Source organism: Anomaloglossus baeobatrachus, chromosome 2 (assembly GCF_048569485.1).
Source record: "Anomaloglossus baeobatrachus isolate aAnoBae1 chromosome 2, aAnoBae1.hap1, whole genome shotgun sequence".
In the NCBI taxonomy this organism is placed as follows: Eukaryota; Metazoa; Chordata; class Amphibia; order Anura; family Aromobatidae; genus Anomaloglossus; species Anomaloglossus baeobatrachus.
The window spans coordinates 108225323-108250402 of NC_134354.1; the positions used below are offsets into that span (position 1 = coordinate 108225323).

General features: G+C 45.9%; 1 protein-coding gene across 1 annotated transcript; it reads left to right on the forward strand.

The window, feature by feature from the left end:
- Nucleotides 1-1008: 1008 nt before the first annotated feature.
- Nucleotides 1009-24501, forward strand: PROCA1 (protein interacting with cyclin A1). The gene is made up of 4 exons (XM_075333194.1): nucleotides 1009-1532; nucleotides 8614-8746; nucleotides 13613-13747; nucleotides 23627-24501. Exons 1-4 carry the CDS (start codon nucleotides 1103-1105, stop codon nucleotides 24312-24314), a joined length of 1386 nt encoding a protein of 461 aa, XP_075189309.1. The 5' UTR covers nucleotides 1009-1102; the 3' UTR covers nucleotides 24315-24501.
- The last annotated feature ends 579 nt before the right edge of the window (nucleotides 24502-25080 follow it).

A 25080-nucleotide genomic window follows, 5' to 3' on the forward strand; every position in this document is an offset into this window, starting at 1 on the left:
CCTAAATTCCTGCCCAATTTCTAGAGTAAGGTAATCTTCTCTGATGAGTCTAATTTTCAGCTTTACCCAACACCTGGTCATCTATTGGTTAGACGGAGACCTGGAAAGGTGTACAAGCCACAGTGTCTTGCACCCACTGTGAAATTTGGTGGGGGATCAGTGATGATCTGGGGATGCTTCAGCAAGGCTGCAATTGGGCAGATTAAACTTTGGGAAGGACGTATGAATCAAGCCGTATACAAGGTTATCCTGGATAAACAGTTGCTTCCTTCTGCTCAGGCAATGTTCCCCAACTCTGAGGACTGTTTTTTCCAGCAGGACAATGTGCCACACAGCTAGGTCAATCAATGTGTTGATGAAGGACCACCACATCAAAACCCTGTCATGGCCAGCGCAATCTCCAGACCTGAACCCCATTGAAAACCTCTGGAATATAATCAAGAGGAAGATGGAGAGTCACAAGCCATCAAACGAAGAACTGCTTACATTTTTGCAGCAGGAGTGGCATAAGATCACCCAAAAGCAGTGTGAACGACTGGCCTAATTGTGTATTTTCTGGTTGAAACTAAAGAAAAAAAAAATTCTTTACAATTTTTACAATTTGCTCAGGGATTATATCTGTCATAATTGTTTGTAGTTGAGGAATATTTTCAGGAATTGAGCTACATTTTAATTATCATCACCTCCATGTCTACATTTACCTTCATTCACATATAAAAGCTGCTCGGGATAATGCAGCTCCTCCAGCAATGGCCTTTTATATACTCAGTGAACAGCTTTCAGCTCTGACAAAACAACAGGTTCCTGGGACTCAATAGATGAAAAGAGCTGTATCCAGAGAAATAGATATATGTGGAGGGGTGGTCATCTGAGCTTTCAAGATTTTAGATCAGATCCATAGTAGTAACACAACTTCTGTATTACAGGAGGTAGATCCTAATGATTTATGTAGGGACAGAGAGAGACATTACTGATCTGAAGTCCCTCCTCCTAAATGTCTGTGATCAGACCACCTTGCAAAGTCCCCTCATAAAGGCACTTTGCTCTCAGCTGGTGCTGTCTCCTGATTGTGGTGCTGAACTTAGTGGAGACGTGGGGGGAGATGCTGGCTCTCTTAATAAGCGCCTTTGTGTATTGGGTGCTGGGGGCTCATGGTGACCAGGGCAATGTGGGAGTGCAGGACTGTGCCCAGCTGTCCTTTCAGGGACACCATTCTCTGTACCAAGTGACTGATGGTGAAGAACTGGTGACATCAATATGGGACAAGAGCAGGCAGCTTGTGTCATGCTCTCTGGAGGAAGATGCTCAGACTGTCAGAGACTTCCTTTCCATATGCCAGAGGAAAAATCAAGATGCTGTGTGGGACTTTGGCTTTGGAGGTTTTACAGAAGCCAGGATGGCATGTTTGATCTTCTTGAGTGCACATACCACTAGAAAGAGACGACAACATGGCAGAGTCAAGAGGGGCTTCACCTACCCAGGAACACTATGGTGTGGAGCAGGAAACAATGCTGAAAAAGAGAGTGATCTAGGTAAGAAGACTGGGTTTATTGCGATTTATTCTGGTGACCTTAGAAAGTGAGAGGTGCAGGCAATGTCAGCCTAAACTGCCAAGAGCTCACCAGTAACACTGACTCTGGGGGTCCACAAGTAACACTGACTCTGGGGGTCCACCAGTAACACTGACTCTGTGGGTCCACCAGTAACACTGACTCTGTGGGTCCACCAGTAACACTGACTCTGTGGGTCCACCAGTAACACTGACTCTGTGGGTCCACCAGTAACACTGACTTTGTGGGCTCACCAGTAACACTGACTCTGGAGGCTCACCAGTAACACTGACTCTGGAGGCTCACCAGTAACACTAACTCTGTGGGTCCATCAGTAACGCTGCCTCTGGGGGCCCACCAGTAACACTGACTCTGGGGGCCCACTAGTAACACTGACTCTGGGGGCCCACCAGTAACACTGACTCTGGGGGCCCACCAGTAACACTGACTCTGTGGGTCCACCAGTAAAACCGCCTCTGTGGGTCCACCCGTAACACTGACTTTGGGGGGCCCCAGTAACACTGACTTTGTGGGCCCACTAGTAACACTGACTCTGAGGGCCACCAGTAACACTGACTCTGGGGGTCCACTGTTCAGCTAGCCTCATTCACACATTTATCTGTACTTCTATGTAATAATGTACTGGGTACTTTGTTGGGTGAATGAAGAGATGTTGCTTTTTTCTGTACCTAGTGTATAATGTAATAATGGGGCCAAATACTGCTCATATTGGGGGAAAGAAGTAGGCATCCAACATCAATGTCCAGGAGAAGGGGAATCTTAAAATCAGTGTTTGATTGGAAATCCATTGGGTGGTAAGTGGCTCTCTACAGCACAGGGGCCCACCAGGAAATTCTCCATTTCCCTTTGGGCCAGTCCATGCTTGGGTGCATGTATGTTCAGGTTGGATTGCTCAGACCTGGTGAGTCAAAGCTGCTCTGCACAATGTCCTTAAATAAACCAGCTACAATATAGGTGGCCATTATAGAATTTTTCATCTCTGCTGATAATTGAGGACCATAGAACCAGACATATCCAAGAGAAAGCATTTCCATGTGAAGTATGTTTGTATCAAGAACTTACTACCATAACCAAATTTTTGAGATACTGTTGCAAACTTATGGTGAAATATTCCTTAGTCCTGTAATCCCATTAAAAGGAACAGTACAAGCCCCTATTCATTGAAATCAGCTCAAATATTTAACACTCGGTTATCCTTCAGCTACTTATACTATGTCAAATAAATCCGCTCTTCGGTACAGATGCATTGTTACACAGTATACACATAAATGCATCGTAAAAGAATAATACTAAACCATTGTATATTACTACAGGACATGATCTATAGTAACATATTCAGTAATGTATGCACTATAGTAGCTTAGTACGTACACCCCTCACTGCTATACTGAATTTAAAGAACATTGTACGGAATAACTTTAAGAAAAGCAGAAAATTAATGAGTATATAAGACTCTGAATTTATTTTCCCTACTTTCGGTTACTGCACCCTAAATTAAGGACACAAATATTTGAAATATGAGGATAACTGTTTCCACTATTTTCTTATGAGTTTTGCAGAGAAAGGAATATTTGTTCCACTCAACAGATAATAGTGGATTATTGGGGGAGTTGTGGGAAATCTGTGATTTGTTTTAATAGCATGATTATGCATATATTACATTAGCCAAAACACTGAATAAAAAGGGAACTGGAGAAAGGAGGGGAAAGAACAACAGGAAGCCTCTTCTCAGACACGGTGATAAGTGATTCTATACAGTCATTCTGGTGACAGCTGCTGCCTCATTGTGCCGGACAAGCCAGACTTTTCCCAAGATGTTTAACTACTTAAAGGGGATTGCCATGAAAGTGTATTTGTACTGAGATACTCACTGTAATTATTTGAGATATTTTAAGGCAGGATTCCCCCACCCCCATTGAGGTTCATTCCCATACGTACATGGCGATTTCCAGTTATAGTTGACAATATCAATTTGTCTATAACATTCAAAACATTTGACAGAGTATGGCTAGTAAGAGACATAGCACACATATACCTTTAAGATTCTGCATGTATAGACCCAACAGTTAATATATTGGACCTCCAGATTTATTTTATGCCCTCCTTGTGCTGACAACCGATTGAGGCAAGGACAAAAAGACAAGACTTCTGAAGGTGTCTTTTGGTACCTGCACCAAGACTCCATGTATTAGACTTGATTTATCAGTACATCCCACAGATTATTTTATTAGTTTTGAAGTCAGCACCTTGGATTCTTTATTATGTTCTGGGTCTGGGTGCCACTATGGTGAGAGTGGCTGGAGCTGGATGTGGCTCACGAGTCCCTCTCTCAGGGCTGGATGTGGCTCACGACCCTTTCTCAGAGCTGGATGTGGCTCACGACCCTCTCTCAGAGTTAAATGTGGCTCACAACTCTCTCTCAGACTTGGATGTGGGTCATGACCCTGTCTCAGAGCTGAATGTGGCTTGCAACCCTCTGTCAGAGCTGGATGTGGCTCACAACCCTCTTTCAGAGCTGGATGTGGCTCACAACCTTCTCTCAGAGCTGGATGTAGCTCACAACCTTCTTTCAGAGCTGGATGTGGCTCACGACCCTTTCTTATAGTTGGATGTGGCTCACAACGTTCTCTCAGAGCTGGATGTTGCTCACGACCCTTTCTCATAGTTGGATGTGGCTCACAACCTTCTCTCAGAGCTGGATGTGGCTCACAACCCTTTCTCATAGTTGGATGTGGCTCACAACCTTCTCTCAGAGCTGGATGTTGCTCACGACCCTTTCTCATAGTTGGATGTGGCTCACAACCTTCTCTCAGAGCTGGATGTGGCTGACAACCCTTTCTCATAGTTGGATGTGGCTCACAACCTTCTCTCAGAGCTGAATGTGGCTCACGACCCTCTCTCAGAGCTGGATGTGGCTCACGACCCTCTCTCAGAGCTGGATGTGGCTCACGACCCTCTCTCAGAGCTGGATGTGGCTCACGACCCTCTCTCAGAGCTGGATGTGGCTCACGACCCTCTCTCAGAGCTGGATGTGGCTCACGACCCTCTCTCAGAGCTGGATGTGGCTCACGACCCTCTCTCAGAGCTGGATGTGGCTCACGACCCTCTCTCAGAGCTGGATGTGGCTCACGACCCTCTCTCAGAGCTGGATGTGGCTCACAACCCTCTCTCAGAGCTGAATGTGGCTCACAAATCTCTCTCAGACTTGGATGTGGCTCACAACTCTCTCTCAGAGCTGAATGTGGCTCGCAACCCTCTCTCAGACCTGTATGTGACTAACGATCCTCTGTGAGAGCTGGATGTGGCTCGTGACCCTGTCTCAGAGCTGTGTGTGGCTCACGACATTCTCTAAGAGCTGGATATGGCTTGGTTTGCTCTTTCATAGATGAATGTGGCTCTCAAGGTTAGACAGATTGGGGACCTCTGCATTAGAGGCTACCGCTGTCATGAAGATGAAGATCGCTGTCATGTGATGACATGGACACACTAGTTTTTCCTTCCCTGGGAAGTGAGCACTGTCAATCAGAAGTGGGGGAGGACCACAATATGCAAATGAGGAGAAATAACAGCGTGGCCAAGAGTTTAGTGCACACTAGCCATCGCATTTGCTTATGAATTAAAAGTTATTTTCTCACTCATTGTTCCAGTAAACAGATCCAGTGCTAGTATGGTTTTTGTAAAGGCTAAGTCCCATACAACACTGCATAGCTTTTTTAACATGCATTTTGGGGGTCACGGACTCCCTTGAGCCTGTCAGTAGTTTTAATGTTGTGGCACTCTTGTGTTCACATTAAAACCACTCAGCAGGACAATATAAAGACTCACTGGTAATTTTTTTTTTCTTTCATTTTAGGCGAGAAAGAGAATCTGCAAATTGTATTATGACATTTTTAAAGCTATGTAACTGTCAGCATCTTCTTGCAGAATAAAAATGTGTGTGGCCGTATGAATAAGGATTGTCATTTCTTATTCAGTCAGCATTTGGAAACCGCAAAAACACGAAACTCTTTGGTTCAGATCCATCAAGACTGGTATGGAGTAGGATGTGCCGTAGTTGTGCCGCCCTCGTGCCAGCAGCCGCCGCTGCTCGGATCCGGACCTTCTGTGGGTGGCTCGAGGGTCTCCGGACTCGGGGGTCTCGCGGACACGCCAAATAAAAAGGGAGACGTAGATGTACGGGCTAGGCTATATTAAGTTCGTGACGCCACACACGGTGTGTGGTGAGGTGGGACACCACCGCTGCTGTTGTGGGGCACCCGGGGGAGATGTAGTGGCAGCTGGATGTTAACCCCTCCGTGGTTAGGGATGGTTGCCCTGGGACCCAGTGTCCTTGTGCAGGGTATAGCGATGGCAAGGGCTGGTGCGCCCGGACGTGCGGGGGGATGTTTGGTTACTCACAGTAAATGAATCACACGAGTCTTTTGGTAAACCAAGGTGCTGGTGGCCGGCCGCCGCGGCCGGTAGCATTCAGATGCCCCACCTGGGCTGGTGGTTGCTGTCTTTTCCCTCTGAACTTGTTTTGTGTATGGTGGACTGCCTGGTCTGGAACTCAGGAGTCTGCTCCCGGCTGGATGTGGCCTAAGAAGCCGTGCCTGCAGACGCTGGCCCATGGGATCTATGGGCCCTGGTGGTGGCCTTATCCCTATCGGTGGGCTGTTGTCTTCTTTTAGGGACTTTGTGTGGATCAGGACCTATAATCCTGCCCTCAATCAGTTAATTAGCTAGGCGGCTGGTTTCGGTCCTGGTTTCAGGGTCCGAATACCCCCTCTGTGCTACGGTTTCCGGGTCAGTTCTCCGGTGTCGGTACCAGCGGGCTACAACCCTGTCCCGGTCCACCTCAGATCTGCCGAGCTGTCTTCCCATCTCCTGCTGACGGAGACCACCGTCAGCCACCTAGCCAACCGTTCAACTTGAGCTTCTCCTCCTGCTGGGACTACACCTAGCCCCAGCTTCCACTCCTCTCAACTTGAACTCTGAGCTTAAACTGTTTGTTTTCCCGCCCCGGGCTGTCTAGACCCCTGGGTGGGCATGTCCAACCGCCTGATCCCGCCCACTGGTGTGCCTATCTTTCCCTAAGGGGGGTTGACTAGGGTTTCAGGTCGGCTGTGTGTTACCTAAGTGAGGGGTGGTGTTATGCGGGGGCCTATCTGTGACTACCTGGTTTTGCCAGGGCGTCACATAGTCATTAAAGGGAACCTGTCAGGTGCAATATGCGCCCAGAACCATGAGCAGTTCTGTGTGCATACTGCTAATCCCTGCTTAACCGTCCCTGTATACACTAGCATAGATAAATGGATCTTTAGAGAAAGTATTTCTACAGATCTTTTATCTTATGCTAATGAGCGAGGAGACTGGTGGGCTAACTTTGTAGTGTTCAATGACTGGTGTTTAGTAAGAAGCATGTGGTAACCAGTGTCCCAAAAGATCTACTGTTTTTTTGTTGTTTTTTTTTACTTTAGACCAATATTTGTTATAAATTATGGTAAATTATAGCTAATGTAGAATTCAGTTTGTGGTGCACAGGCTGCCCAAAGGTGTACCAAATTTAATAGGAGGTGAATGTGACGCCCTGGGCAAGCCAGGGGTCACAGGTCACAACACCACATGCACCCCACATTCCCTGCAGGTACACCAAGCTAACCCAAAATCCTTGTTGCCTTCCTCCAGGGGCTGATGTCCACACCAGGGGGTGGGCCAGGCGGTTGGCTCCGCCCACCGAGGAGTTCACAGCCCTGGAGGCGGGAAAAGCCAGGCAGATCAGAGAGAGAGAGTTTGAAGTGTGAGGAGTAAACAGTGAGGTGGTAAAGGAGGACAGTAAGAGTGGCGACAGCAAAGAAACAGTTAAGAAAGCCTGAAGTTGGTCCGGGTGTGTGCCCCGGACAGTGACAGCAAGGTCAGCAGACGGCGGTGATAGTCTGCAGGGGGACTGCTCGGAGGTTGCTGGAAGGACCGCGGACGGGTGGTGACCCGGCGGTACCGGAGCAGTATACGAAGAACAGTCAGCACCAGGGCAGGGGCCTTTCGGATCCCGGCAAGGCTAGGAGTCGCCATAATTTGCTAAATCCGTCAGTGAAGGGGACCTCTGTCTCCTAACAACCAAGTCCCGATTGAAGGCAACAGCCCGACCGTGAAGGGGAGACACCGCCACCGCCAGGGCACCAGTTTCCCAGGGCCAGCGCCTGCGGGCAAAGTAGGGCTCCTTCGGCCCAGATTGAAGCCGAGGAGTGGGTAACCGGTGGGGACCCATTGCTACCAAGAGACTTTACATAGGTGCAGGGAAGAGACCGTCACCGCTAACTGCAGGGAACATCAGCACCGTGAACCGTCCGAGGGACCCGTCCAACCAGCCGTTTGTTTACCGAGAACTGTGTCGTGTTTACTGGCTGAGTGAGTACCTCCGTGCCGTGCGGCACAGCGCTGTCCCTGCGCCCCTGCACCTCCACAGGCCCCATCCCCGCCTGTCCATTATCCCAATCCCATCACCGGGCCCCGGGAGCACCAAGACCCCTACCCACGGAGGGACAAATCCACAACTGGCTGTTCCGTACCATCACTCCCGGGCTCCCCAAACAGAGCAGCGGTGGTGTCCACTCAATCACCACAGCCGTGGGTGGCGTCACGGACAATAAACTATCCCAAAACCCAATCCCCTTTCACTCACGGGCGAGGAGCGCCGCTCGAGTCCCTGGGATCCGGCCCATCGCTCGAGCCATCGAGCAGCAGCAGGCCGCAGCAGCCGCAGTGCCAGCCGGACCCGAGCAGTGGGAGAGCGCGGCGTCCCCTCCTCCGCCCGCGACATTTACCTCTTAATAAATTTGGCACATTAGTTTAGTGGGCTTCACTTTGATATAAAGCAACACTTGACTACCAGACTAATCAGAAGCGCAACAGTAAAGAGGAAGCTGGCTAAAGAAGGAAGGAGAAAGGAGCAAGGCCCGGCACTGGAGCCAGCACAATTGAGTAGCAGTAATCTAACATCTTGTATTCAGATTATCCAGTGATGTTGGCTAATCTTGTTTTCTTTATCTGTGTCATCATATAGGTGATCATAAAGAGACAGACTCATGTTGTAGGACTCACGATCACTGTGAACATGTCATCCATCCCTTTACTTACAGCTATGGTTATAGGAACTTCCTCTGGCATACCATCAGTCATTGCGAATGTGACAACAAGTAAGTTTACAAGTATTTACATTTTTCAGCAAGGGCCAAACTACGGAGTTAGCAGACTTAGCAATAATAATTTTCTGATGTCTGTGAAGACATGTGAACCATACAAAAATGTAATAGGATGTCATTAGTGGATTTAACAAAAAAACACCCTCTTTCACCCATTTATTAACCCCCAAAAGACCCAGTACTGACGTAATGCACACGAGATCCCGCAATGATTCCTGCTCTTCTACATCTGAACTGACAGCACGCAACCATAGAACATGACTGAACACTGTAACTTCAGGCAGACACTGAGCTGCAGCAATCAGCAGTGACGTCACTCATGTTTGTTGCGGCCACAGCTGGAGGTTCCGACAGTCCTCCAACTGTAACCTCAGATACCTGACCTTAGATGACCTCAATGAACTCGCACTGTATTCACAGACCTGTATCTCCTTGCAGAAAACTGTTTTTTCCAAAAGATGCAGATTTGGTGCTCTCATTTCTACATCATATTCCTGCACCCAAGCTACACCTAAAAACAGCATCTAAACACCATGTGGTTTTGATTCGTTTTTGATGCGATTTTTTTGCCTGGAGGTGTAGATTTAATGCATTAATATGGTGTAAAAATGTCAGCACCAAGTCTGCATAAAAACGGTTTTCACGCCGTGTTGGTGTGGTTTTCTGCTAGGAGGTGCAAATTTGGTGCTGAAAACTGTTGCAGACATTTCAGCACCAAATGTGCACTTCCTGGAAGAAAACTGCACCGAAACGGCGTCAAAACCGACATTCTTTTTCCAAGAGATGTAGATTTGGTGATGATATTTTTACACCACATTCCTGCACCCAATCTAAACCTCCTGGCAAAAAAAGGAACACTACCGCATTATACCGCATGCAGTAGTGATGCGGTTTTTTGCCAGGAGGAGTAGATTGAGTGCAGGAATATGGTATGATAATTTCAGTACCAAATCTGTATCTCTTGGCAGAAAAAACGCAGTTATCTGCCAGGAGATGCAGGTCTGTGAACTCAGTGACCTTACCTGAGGTCAGGTCACTGAGTTCATTGAGGTCCCCTGAGGCCAGGTTACCTGTGGTCACAGGTGGAGAACCGTGGGAACCTCCAGCTGTGGCTGCAACTAACTTGAGTGACGTCACCACTGATTGCTGTGGCTCAGTCTCTGACTGAAGTTACAGTGTGGGGTCATGTTCTATGGCCGCTCGCTGTCAGTTCACATGTAGCAGAGCTGGAATCATTGTGGTACCTCGTGTGGATTACGTCGGACCTGGGTCTTTTGGGTGTTAATAAAGGTGTGAAAAAGGGTGTTTTTTTGTATTTTATTTCAAATGAAGGATTTTTCCGGTGTTTGTGTTTATTTACTTTCACTTACAGATTAGTAATGGGGGGTCTCATAGACACCTCCCATTACTAATCTAGGGCTTAATATCAGCTGTGAGCTGTTATTAACCCCTTATTACCCCGATTGCCACTGCACCAGGGCAATTTGGAAGAGCCTGGTAAAGTTCCCGGACTGTCACATCTAATTGATGCAGCAATCTTGAGCGGCTGCAGGCTGCTATTTTTAGGCTGGTGGGGGGTCCAATAAGCATTGGTCTCCCCAGCCTGAGAATACCAGCTGTCAGGCTTTTTCTTGGCTGGGTATCAAAATTGGGGGGACTGCATGCCATTTTTTTAAAAAAATTATTTATTTAATTTTTTCTAAAAAAATAAATATCGCATCTGGTTCCTCTTATTTTGATACACAGCCAAGATCAAAACATGGCTGGGGGCTGCAGCCTCTAGCCATGAGCTTTATCTGTGCTGATATTACTGGTATTAATAGATGGGGAACCCTCCACCATTTATTTATTTATTTATTTTATACCATAATACAGAATCTGTAATTCCAACCAATCACAGACCTTGTCTTGGGGGCTCTTACTGAACCCAATCACAGACACCAGTGGGTGGGGAAAGCACTGAATATGGATGAGGGATAATCAGCGGCCCCAGAAGTACAGTCACGAGAGTAGTTACAGCAGCGGGAGCAGCTACAGCCATGCCTGTCCTGTCCTGCTTTATTTTCTTTCTTTTACAGCCCCCCTACAGCATTTTATAACACATAAGTTTGGCCTCCCATTTAATTCAATGGGCTCGGTATGTTCGCTAAACTGTCGCTGAACAGCTTGGTGAACACCGGGAAGCTCAGTAAAGATCGGCAAATAAAAATTTGAAAGGTTCGTTAATCTCTAACAGTCACCCCTGCTGCCGGTTCTTGATATAGTAAGATACGCAATACTAGAGTTCAGTTAGCCAACCAGTTTTGGTTTTATTCTTCACACTGTTATGACAGACATGGCTTTCCTTCCTCTCTCTGTAGTGTACTACTCTTCATGCTGTATCCACTATCTTGGACAGCTTCCTCAATACTCCGGGGTCTGTGCCTCCTTCCCCCTTAATACCGCAAACTATTGTTCGCTTCTGTGTCCTGAAGACTCTTTAACTGGGTGACTCTTTAAGCCCACTGGGGTGAGCCGTAGGCTCCAGACCTTTAGAGGATTCCTCCGATTTCCGTGACTGGCCCTTACACTGAGGCCACGTCTTTTCACAGTGAACCCACTTCTTGACTGACTCTCTCTAGGGATCTTTCCTAACCATCCGCCCTGTCATCTCTCACTTCTCCCTTCCCTACTTTCACCCTATCCTATCTAACACCTCTTCTAAACTCTCTCTACCCCCGGCTAACCCGACTACTGGATGCAGCCTTTGATAACCTGTTGAACAATCTAATCTCTGCTACATCCTAAGGGTATTCGCCTCTAAAACACGTAAATATCCACACATGCATTTATAATATTCGACATTAAATACATAAAACATAGTACGGCTACATCATGGGGGCATCGCCCACCTATTACAGCTGAACTATGAGTTTGTACACTACAATATGTTAAATCGCCAATAGGCCCCAAACTCCTCCCTCAATAGAAAATTATTTTTATTAATTGGACAAAGAAAAGGACATTCTGTGACCTTTTTTTAGCTGGAATTATATTACAATACTGTAATCTATGCTTAAAAGAGATTATGTAGTTGTGAAGAGTGTGTACCAATTTTCACCTATTCACTAGATAGGGGATTATTAGTAGATCGGTGGGGGTCTGTCATCTGCAACCTCCAGGAATCATCAGAAATGGGGGGGTTCTATATCGCACGTGAACATGCGCACCAACCTTCTGTCTATGGGACCGCCAATAGATATCAGAGTACAGCACTATACATGGAGACTTATCTGTGCACTACATTACTACAGTCCAACTCTCAAGTGGTGGCCAAGCTGGCCAAATTTTTTCTTTCCTGTTTTTGTGCTTGATCCACATCTATAAAGTGGAACATCTAAAATATTTTGATAGGAAATGTTCAATGGAAGCCAAGTTTAAGAAAATGAACTAAATGTATTATGTTCTGCTGCCACAATGTCTTCCAAACACACTAGGTGACGGAGATAGAGAGAATCTATGCAATGGATCCTTAAAGTGGATCTCTGACCAGATTTTAGAATACAAACTGTATGCATTATTACATAGCTCTTCTAGACCTGATGATACTGTTATATTTACTTTAAAACTCCATTTCAGAATTGTTTTTTTTAATCCTGTTAAGATGAGTATTTAATGAGCCCTGTCTTAGAAAGAAATAGTTCATTGGTTCAAATATACTGTATGTATACATTGTGAAATCTTCTGATAGATCTGCTTTGAGGGTGGTGATGAGGGGGTGCCTTAAGATCTGCATATTGTTACTAGGGATGTAGATTTCTAAGGCTAAAGCGGGCTTGACACACTATGATATCGTTAATGAATTATCGTCGGGGTCACGGTGTTTGTGACGCACATCCGGAATCATTAACGAGATCGCAGCGTGTAACACTTAAGTACGATCTTAAATGATCGCAAAAGAGGGCAAAATCGTTTGCCGCGGAGAGGTCGTCCTGAAACAAAAAATCGTTTTCAGGATGTTAGCGATGTTGTTCCTCGTTCCTGTGGCAGCACACATCGCTGTGTGTGACACTGCAGGAGCGACGAACATCTCCTTACCTGCGGCCACCGGCTATAGAAGGAAGGAGGTGGGCGGGAGGTTACGTCCAGCTCATCTCCGCCCCTCCGTTTCTATTGGACGGCTGCAGTGTGACGTCACTGTGACGCCGCACGACCCGCCCCCTTAGAAAGGAGGCGGTTCGCCGGCCAGAGCGACGTCGCAGAGCAGGTATGTGCATGTGACGCTGCCGTAGTGATAATGTTTGCTACAGCAGCGATCACACAATATCGCACGTACGACGGGGGCGGGTGCTATCGCGCTCGACATCGCTAGCAAATGCTAGCAATGTTGCAGCGTGTAAACCCCGCTTTAGTTCACATGTCCAGTTAAAAAAATGGATTCCTGCTGGATCCGTTCTAACATTGGAGTCTATGGAAAATGGATCCATTAACTGATTGCTTTTTAGCCATCTGTTTTTTTTTCATTTGTAAAGGATCCGTTTTTTCTTACTAGATCAGTTTCATATGGAAGATAAATAGTAATCAGGTAAGGGATCCGATATTCATAGACTCCAATGTTAAAAAAACATATCCGGAAGAAAATCAAAGAAGAAAGTTGTGTTTGCAGAACTTTTTTGTGAATGGATTGCTGCTGGTTCCGTTCTGATTACAGGGCCGGGGATTTTGCAGCTCCTGTTCAGCAACAAGACACGCAGCAATCATACATGTATGAACTATCCTGTTGGCGATACATGCTGTGTATGTCAAGACAATACTTCTGACATATTTTACCATTTCTGGGTTTTTTGTTTGTTTATTTTTTGTTTGTTTTCTTTTTTTTAGGTTTAAAGACTGCCTTCGAAAGGTGAATAATACAGCCTCCAGGGTTGTGGGACAGGCCTTCTTTAATGTCATCCAGGTGCAGTGCTTTGATTTCGCATATAAGGAGCAGTGTGAGGAGCGACATTGGTATGGTTGGTAAGTAATAGGCTGCTATATTATATATAATAATCCCTGAAATGTCGCTCTGGCCGGCGAACCGCCTCCTTCCTAAGGGGGCGGGTCGTGCGGCGTCACAGCGACGTCATACGGCAGGCGGCCAATAGAAGTGGAGGGGCGGAGATGAGCGGGACATAAACATCCCGCCCACCTCCTTCATTCCTCATTGCAGGCGGGACGCAGGTAGGAGATGTTCCTCGCTCCTGCGGCTTCATACACAGCGATGTGTGCTGCCGCAGGAATGAGGAACAACATCGTACCAACATTAGGCCCGTTTCACACGTCAGTGAAAAACAGTGACGTTTTTCACTGGCGTGTAAAACACGCACATGTCCCTGCGTGTGCCGTGATTCACGGCACACGTGGGTTGTCTAAGTGCAATCCGGGCTCCGTTCTCCGTGGCCCGTGATTGCACTTAGAAAACAACTCACCTGTGCGGACTCCCGCTGTCCATGGTGCTGATCGCTCCCGCGGTGCAGCATCCAGCCGGCGGTGACCCCCGCAGCAACTGCTTCCGGGTCCGCTGTGTCGCGCATAATGAATATGCGCGACAATAATGAGCCGGCTCAGAAGCAGCAGGGAGAACGGGCTGCAGAGGACATCGCTGGACGCCGGGTGAGTAAAAATGATTTTTATTTTAAAAGCACGTTTTTTTCTGGCACGTGTTTCACGGACCACACCACTGCGTGGTCCGTGGAACATCAGTGATGCCAGAAAAAAATAGACATGTCTCCGTGCGGCAATCACGCACACGCGGGTACGCCGCACGGAGACACGTGCAGTGAAAAATCACTGACGTGTGAGCAGACCCATTCATTATAATGGGTCTGCGTATGTCAGTGATTCTGGTACGTTTTAAAAAAAAAGCACAAACGTCCCAGAATCACTGACGTGTGAAAGGGGCCTAATGGAAATGACCGAAACTACACAGATCGCCGATTTACGAAGCTTTTGCGATCGTTTATCGGTTCATCTAGGCTTTACACGTTGCGAAATCGTTACTGGCGCCGGATGTGCGTCACTTTCAATTTGACCCCGACGACATCGCAGTAGCGATGTCGCAATGTGCAAAGTACCCCTTAGATATCCCTGGTTACAACCACGAATATAGTGAGTTAGTTAGTTGCTAGTGGTCATAACCATGGATACCTAAGGTCTTGCAATGCCCTGCACATGAGGTAAGCGACATAGTGAATCAGAAGAACTATACTACATTTCTAATTGGAGGTATTTACTAATATTATGATCATTACACCTACTACATATTGTAATAAGATCTTTGAGATGGGAATACCCCTTTAAGTTAATACCATTAGCTAACACTGGCCAATGTGAAGCAGTTTAGTTTCTAATTGACAGTCACCCTTTCTCACCTGGATACTTCATGAGAACACATTTATATATAAATTAATTTCCTCCATTTTCAAATATAGATTAGTCCATTTTCCTTTTTCTAATCTTTTAGCAGAAATAGCAAACTACTACAAAGAGAGCAAATTACTACAGAGAACCTGGCAAGTCCATATATTGCCAGGACAGCGCACCTGTGTAATTTTTCAGGGGAATTCAGTAATTACTGTTTATTCTTTTACATGTTGCAGGACACCATGTGATCAGTTTATCATTGTGGGATCCGAAAAGAGATTGACACCAAGCATTCCCACTAAGCAGCTGTTATAGTCATGCCCAGAAATATTTTGACAGTGACATAAGTTTTGGCATTTTAGCTGTTTACCAAAACATAGTCAAGATACAGTTACATAATTAGTACGAGTTTAACGTGCAGACTCTCAGGTTTAATTTGAGGGTATTCACATACTATTTGGAGTAAGGATTTAGGATTATAGTTTTTTAATATGTAGCTGCCACGTTTTCAAGGGACCAAAAGTATTTGGACAATTATCTCAAAAGCTCTTTAATGGGCTGCATGGGCTATTCCTTCATTAATCCATCACCAATAAAGCAGGTAAAAGGTCTGGAGCTGATTCCAGGTGTGACATTTGCATTTCAAAGTTGCTGCTGTGAACTCACAACATGCGGGCAAAGAATCTCTCAGTCCAAGAGAAACAGACCATCATTAGGATGAAAAAAAAGAAGAAATCCATCAGAAAGATGGCAGAAATGTAAGGAGCGGTCAAAAGCAAATGTTTGTTACATTGTGCAAAAAACAAACAAACCAGGAACGTGCTAGTGAGCTTGGGAACTCAAAAAGGCCTGGATAGCCATGGATTATCGCAGAATCCTTTCCAAGGTGAAGGAAAACCCCTTCACAACAGCCACCCAAGCAAAGAACTCTGTCCAGGAAATGGGTGTTTCAGAATCGAAATCCACCATAAAGAGAAGACTTTGTAAGAGCAAATGCAGAGGGTTCACCACAACATGCAAGACATTAATCTGCCTTAAAAATAGAAAGGCCAGATTAGACTAAAGGCCGCTTTACACGCTGCGACATCGCTCAAGCGATCTTGTTGGGGTGACGGAATTTGTGACGCACATCCGGTCACTTTAGAGATGTCGTTGCGTTTGACACCTATGAGCGATTTTGAATCGTCGCAAAAAACGTTCAAAATCGCTCATCGGTGACATGCCCCCCTATTCTCGATTTTCGCTGCTGCTGCAGCTAGCGATGTAGTTCCTCGTTTCTGCGGCAGCATACATCGCTATGTATGACACCGCAGGTACGAGGAACCTCACCTTACCTGCGTCCGCCCGCAATGAGGAAGGAAGGAGGTGGGAGGGATGTTACGTCCCGCTCATCTCCGTCCCTCCGCTTCTATTGGGCGGCGGTTCAGTGACGCTGCTGTGACGTCATGTGATGCTGAACGAACCGCCCCCTTAGAAAGGAGGTGGTTTGCCGGGCACAGCGACGTCGCTAGGCAGGTAAGTAGTGTGACGGGTCCGCGCGATGTTGTGCACCACGGGCAGCGATTTGCCCGTGTCGCACAACCGATGGGGGCGGGTACGCACACTAGCGATATCGGTCACGATGTCGTGTAAAGCGGTCTTTAGCAAAACACATGTAAAGAAGCCGCCTAGTTTTGGAAAAGCATTGTATGGACAGATGAAACTAAGATCAACCTGTACCAGAATGATGGTTAGAAGAAAGTATGGGGAAGGCTTGGAGCGGCTCATGATCCAAAGCACAGCACGTCCTCTGTATAAAAAAATCATGGTGCAGGCAGTGTGTTGGCCGGGCATGCATGATTTCCAATGGCCCTGAGTCACTAATGTTTATCAATGATGTGACTTAAGACAAAAGCAGCCGGATGAATTTTGAAGTGTACAGGGCGATACTTTCTGCTCAGATTCATCCAAATGCAGAAAGGTTGATTGGACGGCGCTTTACAGTGCAGATAGATAATGACCCAAAACATACTGCGAAAGAGACTCAGGAGTTGTTTAACGCAAGGAAGTGGAATATTCTGTAATCGAGTCAATCAACAGATCACAATCCCATCAAGCTTCAGTTCACTTGCTAAAGACCCACAAACAAGCAACAATTGAAGTGAAAATCAATAAAGGCTGGAAAAGCATCACAGAGGAGGAAACCCAATGTTTGGTGACGTTTATGGCTTCCAGACTTCAGGCAGTGATCGCCTGCAAAGGATTCTCTACAAAGTATTAAAAATTAACATTTTATTTATGGTAAAGAAAAATTTGTCCAATTTCTTGTGAAACCCTGAAATGAGGAGACTGTAGAAAAATTGTTGTAATTCCTAAACGTTTTCCAGGATATTTTTCTTTAACCCCTAACACTGAAAGTCTCCACTTCATTTGCATTTTAAATCAAAAACAGTGGAATGCAGACCCCAAATATCGAAGATTTGGTCACTGTCCAAATATTTCTGACCTAACTGAATTTGTTCCAGTAGCCACCACATTCAATGAGTTTGCGCTCTACAGCGCCATTCAAAGTGTTGACATCCTGCGTCAGCCACATAAAAAGCATGCTCATAGTTGGGGGTACCAGGTGTCGAACCCCCAACAATCTGATAATAATGATATTTTACTGATACAGCGAATTGTGAAAATATTCACCACCTTAACTTTTTACCAATAGTATTACATTACAACATGTGTTTAAATATTTTTTGTACTCCAATTTGTGTGTGAGGCATCAGCACTATATAGTCTAAGTTGGGAAAGTGAAGTGAGAAAAATGTAGGCAAAAATTAAAGTTATGGGATAATATATAAAACAATTAGGAGGCAGCACTAACCAAACAACACCATGAAGACCAAGGCAATCTCCAAACAAGTCAGAAACAAAGTCGTTGAGGAGTACAAGTCAGGGTTGAGTTCTTTTTTTTTTTTTTTTTTAAATTCTTTATTTTAAAGACCGACTCGAGAACATACAAAATAACAACTGCGCCACAAAGAGCAGAATAACAGATTTCAAATATTTAACATTGACATGTAGCCCACTCTTCCTCTCCCCTGTACATATCCAGTTACTGCAACTGCTCGAGTCAGGCCCAGTTTAATCCTTTTATGAACCAACCCAACAAGGGTAGAATACAGAACATACATAGAAAGAGAAAGCAAAGCCCAAAAGAATTTAGAACAGGATAAGAGAAAGAGGAAGAAAGGGAAATGCAGGGGAGGGGAGAATAGGAGAAGATAGGGGACAAAGAAGTGAGAGGAAGGGAAAGCGAGAGAAGAGAGGAGAAAGAGAAGAGAAGAAAAAAAAAAAAAAAAAAAAAAAAAGGGGGGGGGAGGGGGGGGAGAGTGCTCCTCCAGAGCCTCACAGCAGCCGTGGAGCAGCGAGTAATCTGGCGTAATCCGCCGAGTAAGTGAACTCCAACCATGGGAACCAGGTCCTACGAAAACCTTCCTGACTGTCATTGAGAGAGGATGTCAGGTCCTCCATGTGCCTTAGGTCGTTAACCCTTGAAACCCACTGTGCCAATGTGGGTGGGGTAGAGGACTTCCAGCCCAGCGGGATGCACGACCTGGCGGCAATTACCAGAAATCTAAGCAAAGAACGCTTGTATCTATGAGCCGGGAGTTCCGAAAGCTGTAAAATAAACAGTTCCGGACCCAGTGTCTCAGCCGTGCCGGTCACCAGTCTAATTACCTCCCTCACTCCTGACCAAAACCGTTGCAAGGAAGGGCAAGACCAAAAGATGTGCACGTAATCACCCTCCCCCGAGCCACACCTCCAGCAAACGGGATCGACTGAGGGGAATATCCTATGAAGTCTGGTCGGGACTCTATACCACCTAGTCAACAGTTTGAAGTTGGCCTCCAACATTCTGGAACTGATCGAAGTTTTATGTGCCATCATTAGGACGTTGTTTCGTTGCGTGTCTGATAGGGCCGTCCCAAGGTCTCTTTCCCACTGCCGCAAATAAACCGGGGTGGGCAAATCTCCCGGGTCTGATAGCAAATTGTATGCCAGGGAAAGTGAGTGCCGCAGGGCCCCCTCTCCCAAGCACAATTTTTCGAATCTTGTGAGAGGCCCAGCATACCGGGCGAAGCAGGGAAGGGAGCTCAAGAAATGCCTCAACTGCATGGCCCTCCATCTCCCCAGGGGGTCCGGAGGCAGGAGACCACATATATCCGAAAGAGATAGCCAGTCACCCTCCTCTCCCATCTGGTAAGCTCTGAATCTGCCCCCCTGTACCCAACTCCGAAAAACTGGGTCCGAGAGGCCAGGACGGAAATCCGGATCTCCTATAATTGGTGACATGGGGGAAGGCAACGGCAGGAGGAGGCGCCGAACCTCTCCCCTCGAACAGCATTCCAGAGTAGCGCCAATGGTGGGGTGAGATCTCAGAGGCCGGGGAAAAACTCCCGACCCAAGGCATGGCCGGTAAATGCACCTCCGAGAAACTCTGTTCCAGGGCGACCCATGGTTTCATCCTAGAGTGACGGCACCAGTCCAGAACCCTAACCATATGTGTGGCCCAGTAATATTTTTTCATATCAGGTATTCCCAGCCCTCCCCTACGCTTAGGTCTGCACAATAGGGAACGGGAAAGTCTCGCCGGCTTATTCGCCCAGATAAATTTAGTATATAGTGAGGCCAATTCCTTGAAAAAAGAGCTCGGGATCTTAATTGGCAGGGCCTGGAAGAGGTAAAGTAGTCGTGGTAATATGTTCATCTTCAATATTGCACACCTCCCAAACCATGTGAAAAGACCCCTCGCCCAGTTTGCGCAGTCTGTTCTAATGGACTGCAGGAGAGGAAGATAGTTCAGCTTATATAGTTGGCTGTTATCCGCTGCCAGCTGGACCCCCAGGTACCTCAGAGAGTGATTAGCCCACTTAAACCCGAACGCCGATTGAAGCGAAATAACATGATCTTGGGGGAGAGATACATTCATAGCCTCCGATTTTGACATGTTAATTCTAAAATTAGAAAGAGAGGAGTATGTTTCCAGCTCTCTCAGTAAATTGGGCAGGGAGACCCGAGGATTGGTAATAAAGAAAAGTAAATCGTCCGCGTACGCCGCGATTTTGTAGGTGGAACCCGCAACTGTAGGGCCAGAAATGTCAATGTTACCTCTAATTCGGCTAAGCAGGGGTTCCAGGGTCAGGATAAAGATCAGGGGTGAGAGGGGGCATCCCTGCCTTGTGCCGTTAAGAATGGAAAATCTATCTGAAAGGAGACCGTTCACCCTGACCGCGGCAGAGGGGTTGCTATACAGAGAGCATATCCACCTGAGCATCATCCTCCCCAACCCCACCTCCCGCAGAACCTCCTCCATGAATATCCAATTGACTCTGTCGAACGCTTTTTCTGCGTCGGTCGACAAGAGCATCAGGGGCAACCCTTCCGAATTAGCCCTGTGGATTAAATTCAGCGCCTTAGTGGTGTTGTCCCTCGCTTCCCTTCCCATCATGAACCCAGCCTGGTCAGGGTGGACAATCCCCCCCAGCAATGGAGAGAGTCTCTCTGATAATATTCTGGTGAAGAGCTTCAAGTCTGTGTTGAGGAGGGAGATGGGTCGGTAACTAGAACAAGAGGGTTGAGTTCTAAAACAAATATCCTAAACGCTAATGATCCCTCAGAGCACCATTAAATCTATTATAATCAAATGGAAAGAACATGGGACCACAACAAACCTGCCAAGAGAGGGCCACCCACCAAAAGTCTCAGCCCGGGCAAGAAGGTCATTAATGAGAGAGGCAGCACAGAGACTAAAGGTAACCCTGAAGAAGCTTCCCAAGAGTTCCCAAGCAGAGACTAAGTATCTGTCCACACGACCACATAAAGCCGTACACTCCATAGAGCTGGCCTATATGAAAGAGTGGCCAGAAAAAAAAGCCTTTACTTACAGCAAAAATTGGAAGCCTTATTTGATTTTGCCAGAAGACATTTGGGAGACTGCCCACATGTATGGAGAAATGTACTGTGGTCAAATGAGATCAAAATTGTGTTTTTTGGTCACCAAAGTAAACAGTGAGTAAAAAGTCTGGTGCCAAACCTACACAGCTCATCACCCTAAAAACACCACACCCACAGTGAGGCATGGTGGTGGCAGCATCAGTGTGGCGATGTTTTTTGGCAGCAGGGACAGGGGAAATGGTCCTGCTAGGGGGGAAGAGGGTGCAAAATATAGGGGTATTCTTGAGCAAAATATGTTTCAGTCTGTCAGTGATTTGAGAATGGGACAAAGGTTCAGTTTCTAACAAGACAATGACTCAAAGCTACTGCTAAAGCAACACTCAAGCGGTTTAAGGGGAAACATGTAAATGAATTGAAGGGGCCAAGTCAAAACCCAAACCTTAATCCAATTGAGAATCAGTGGTCAGACTTGAAGATTGTTGTTCATCAAAGGAAACCATCTAACCTAATGGAGCTGGAGCAGTTTTGCCTGGAGGAATGGGCAAAAATCCCAGTGGCAAAATGTGGAAAGCTCAAAGACTTACCCAAAGCGACTTGAAGCTGTAGTTGCCACAAAAAGAGGCTCTACAAAGTACTGACTTTAGGGGGGTGAATAGTTATGCACACTGAAGTTTTCAGATTATTTTGTCCTATTTGTTGCAAATGTTCACAGTTATAGATGTGTTCTTTATATAAACTGATACAAAACCTCAGAAAAACCCCAGTGAAATTCCTGGTTATAAGACAGCAGCACACGAAAAATGCCAAGGGGGTGAATACTTTTACAAGGCACTGTAGTTTATCAATATACAGTGCTGGCCAAAAGTATTGGCACCCCTGCAATTCTGTCGGAGAATAATCAGTTTCTTCTTGAAAATAATTGCAATCACAAATTCTTTGGTATTATTATCTTCATTTATTTTGCTTGCAATGAAAAAACACAAAAGAGAATGAAACAAAAATCAAATCTTTGATCATTTAACACAAAACTCCAAAAATGGGCCAGACAAAAGTATTGGCACCCTTAGCCTAATACTTGGTTGCACAACCGTTAGCCAAAATAACAGCAAACAACCGCTTCCGGTAACCATCAATGAGATGCTTACAATGCTCTGCTGGAATTTTAGACCATTCTTCTTTGGCAAACTGCTCCAAGTCCCTGAGATTTGAAGGGTGTCTTCTCCAAACTGCCATTTTGAGATCTCTCCACAGGTGTTCTATGGGATTCAGGTCTGGACTCATTGCTGGCCACTTTAGTAGTTTCCAGTGCTTTCTCTCAAACCATTTTCTAGTGCTTTTTGAAGTGTGTCTTGGGTCATTGTCCTGCTGGAAGACCCATGACCTGTGAGGGACACGCAGCTTTCTCACACCGGGCTACATTATGCTGCAAAATGTGTTGGTAGTCTTCAGACTTCATAATGCCATGCACACGGTAAAGCAGTCCAGTGCCAGAGGCGGCAAAGCAACCCCAAAACATCAGGGAACCTCCGCCATGTTTGACTGTAGGGACCGTGTTCTTTTCTTTGAATGCCTCTTTTTTTTTTTTACTGTAAACTCTATGTTGATGGATTTTCCCAAAAAGCTCTACTTTTGTCTCATCTGACCAGAGAACATTCTTCAAAAACGTTTTAGGCTTTCTCAGGTAAGTTTTGGCAAACTCCAGCCTGGCTTTTTTATGTCTCGGGGTAAGAAGTGGGGTCTTCCTGGGTATCCTACCATACAGACCCTTTTCATTCAGACGCCGATGGATAGTACGGGTTGACACTGTTGTACCCTTGGACTGCAGGGCAGCTTGAACTTGTTTGGATGTTAGTCGAGGTTCTTTATCCACTATCCGCACAATCTTGCGTTGAAATCTCTCGTCAAATTTTCTTTTCCTTCCACATCTAGGGAGGTTAGCCACAGTGCCATGGGCTTTAAACTTCTTGATGACACTGCGCACCGTAGACACAGGAACTTTCAGGTCTTTGGAGATGGACTTGTAGCCTTGAGATTGCTCATGCTTCCTCACAATTTGGATTCTCAAGTCCTCAGACAGTTCTTTGCTCTTCTTTCTTTCTTTTCTCCATGCTCAATGTGGTACACACAAGGACACAGGACAGAGGTTCAGTCAACTTTAATCCATGTCAACTGGCTGCAAGTGTGATTTAGTTATTGCCAATACCTGTTAGGTGCCACAGGTAAGTTACAGGTGCTGTAAATTACACAAATTAGAGAAGCATCACATGATTTTTAAAACAGTGCCAATACTTTTGTCCACCCGTTTTTATGTTTGGTGTGGGATTATATCCAATTTGGCTTTATGACAATTTTTTTTTCCATTGAAGACAAATTAAATGAAGATAATAATACCAAAGAATTTGTGATTGCAATCATTTTCAAGAAGAAACTGAGTATTATCTGACAGAATTGCAGGGGTGCCAATACTTTTGGCCAGCACTGTATTGTGGCCAGGCAACCCCGTTAAACATGTATGTGTTACATTAATGGATCTAGGCTACAATACTTACAATGCTTTTCTTTCAGGTGTAAGACGTACAAAAATGAAACAATTGCTGTTCCCAGAGAGTCTGGACTCTATGATTATGGGGGAAATCTTATAGATGAGCCCGCAGAACCCGAAGACAAAAACTCTACTCAACAGCCATCTTTGGAGCTACCAGTGGGACAACCAACCCTTGGACAAGTCATGCAAGCCACTGAGGACCTCCTGAAGATCATGGTGACAATGAGTCCAACCACGTCCCCTGAACAGACCACAACAAAGGACGCCACAAAGAAGAAGAAAGACAAAACTAAGCAGAAAGAGAGAAAGAACAAAAAGGGAAAAGGTCTTAAAGGTAAAAGGAAGAATCGGCTCAATAAAGAAAACATCAAACCCCCTTCCAAAGACATCTGGGGTGAGGAGATTGTCAAGAACGAGAGGGTGTCTGTGCCAAACGCACCACTGGACTCTATGCTGGACATAGGACATAGACGGGATCCATTCAATGATATCCTTAATGATGAACCTGTAAGAAATGTAGACTCTATAACTACTACTATTGTCCCTACCATCAATCGTGAACCATTCAAAGGTGCGACAACATCATTTCCACAAGAAGTGAAACCCTGCATTGAAAAACCTAAAAGGAAAAACCGGAAGGAAGGAAAGGGCAGAAAAGAAAGAAGGAAGAAGCCCAAGAAAGCACCTTGTGTTCCAGCAGGCATATAGTGAACAATGATGTGCAATGTATCACTCTGCTCTGTCTCTGTACATTAAAAATTAAGTGTGCAAAATAATGACATTAACCATTCTGCTGCTAAACGAGTCTGAAATACTTCCATGCATCACATGAAAGCATATAATACAAATCTGCTGCTTGCATATAGTAACATATAAAGGAAGATTGTGTCAATGAGCCGGGGCTGCAGTGTGTCATTCCTGGATATCATAATGAATATTATGTTATAATGGTATTAATGCATGAATAGAGAGGCCAACTATACACTGCACTACCAACGGAGAAAACAACACCTGAGGTCAGGAGTGCACAAACGTTTCTGCTCCAAGCGGCCACATCGCAAGACTATGTAGCAAAAAGTAAACATCTGGGGCATTTATGGCAAAGCAATAGTGGATGCATCAATATCTGATGGGTGGGGGTTCAACTTTTGGGAGACCTATCAGAAAAAAAACACAAAAAGAGCTACATGGGTTTTTTTTTCAACACCCGTACCATGCAATGAAGAAAGCAGTGCACGTTCATCTCAAATGAGGTACAGTATGCCACAAAAGTGAGTTGTCACAAACCACCGGGGGGGTCACTCAGAAATCCCCCGCGCTGGCTACCAGTACGTCACAATCGGGGGGTAACAAGTGGGGGTCACCCCTCCTTTATACCTCCCGACCGACAGACAGAGCACGTGACGCGCTCTCTAGCGCCCCTCTTATAGTCAGGCCAATTATGGAATTGCCCGACCATAAGCAAGGAGGCCGC

What these genes read in the sequence shown, in the direction of transcription:
- PROCA1 (XM_075333194.1), top strand. Translation starts at nt 1,103, where the DNA reads ATGCTGGCTCTCTTAATAAGCGCCTTTGTGTATTGGGTGCTGGGGGCT. An exon ending in TGAAAAAGAGAGTGATCTAG is followed by an intron (nt 1,533 to 8,613) that starts GTAAGAAGACTG and finishes GTCATCATATAG; the next exon opens with GTGATCATAAAGAGACAGAC. An exon ending in CATTGCGAATGTGACAACAA is followed by an intron (nt 8,747 to 13,612) that starts GTAAGTTTACAA and finishes TCTTTTTTTTAG; the next exon opens with GTTTAAAGACTGCCTTCGAA.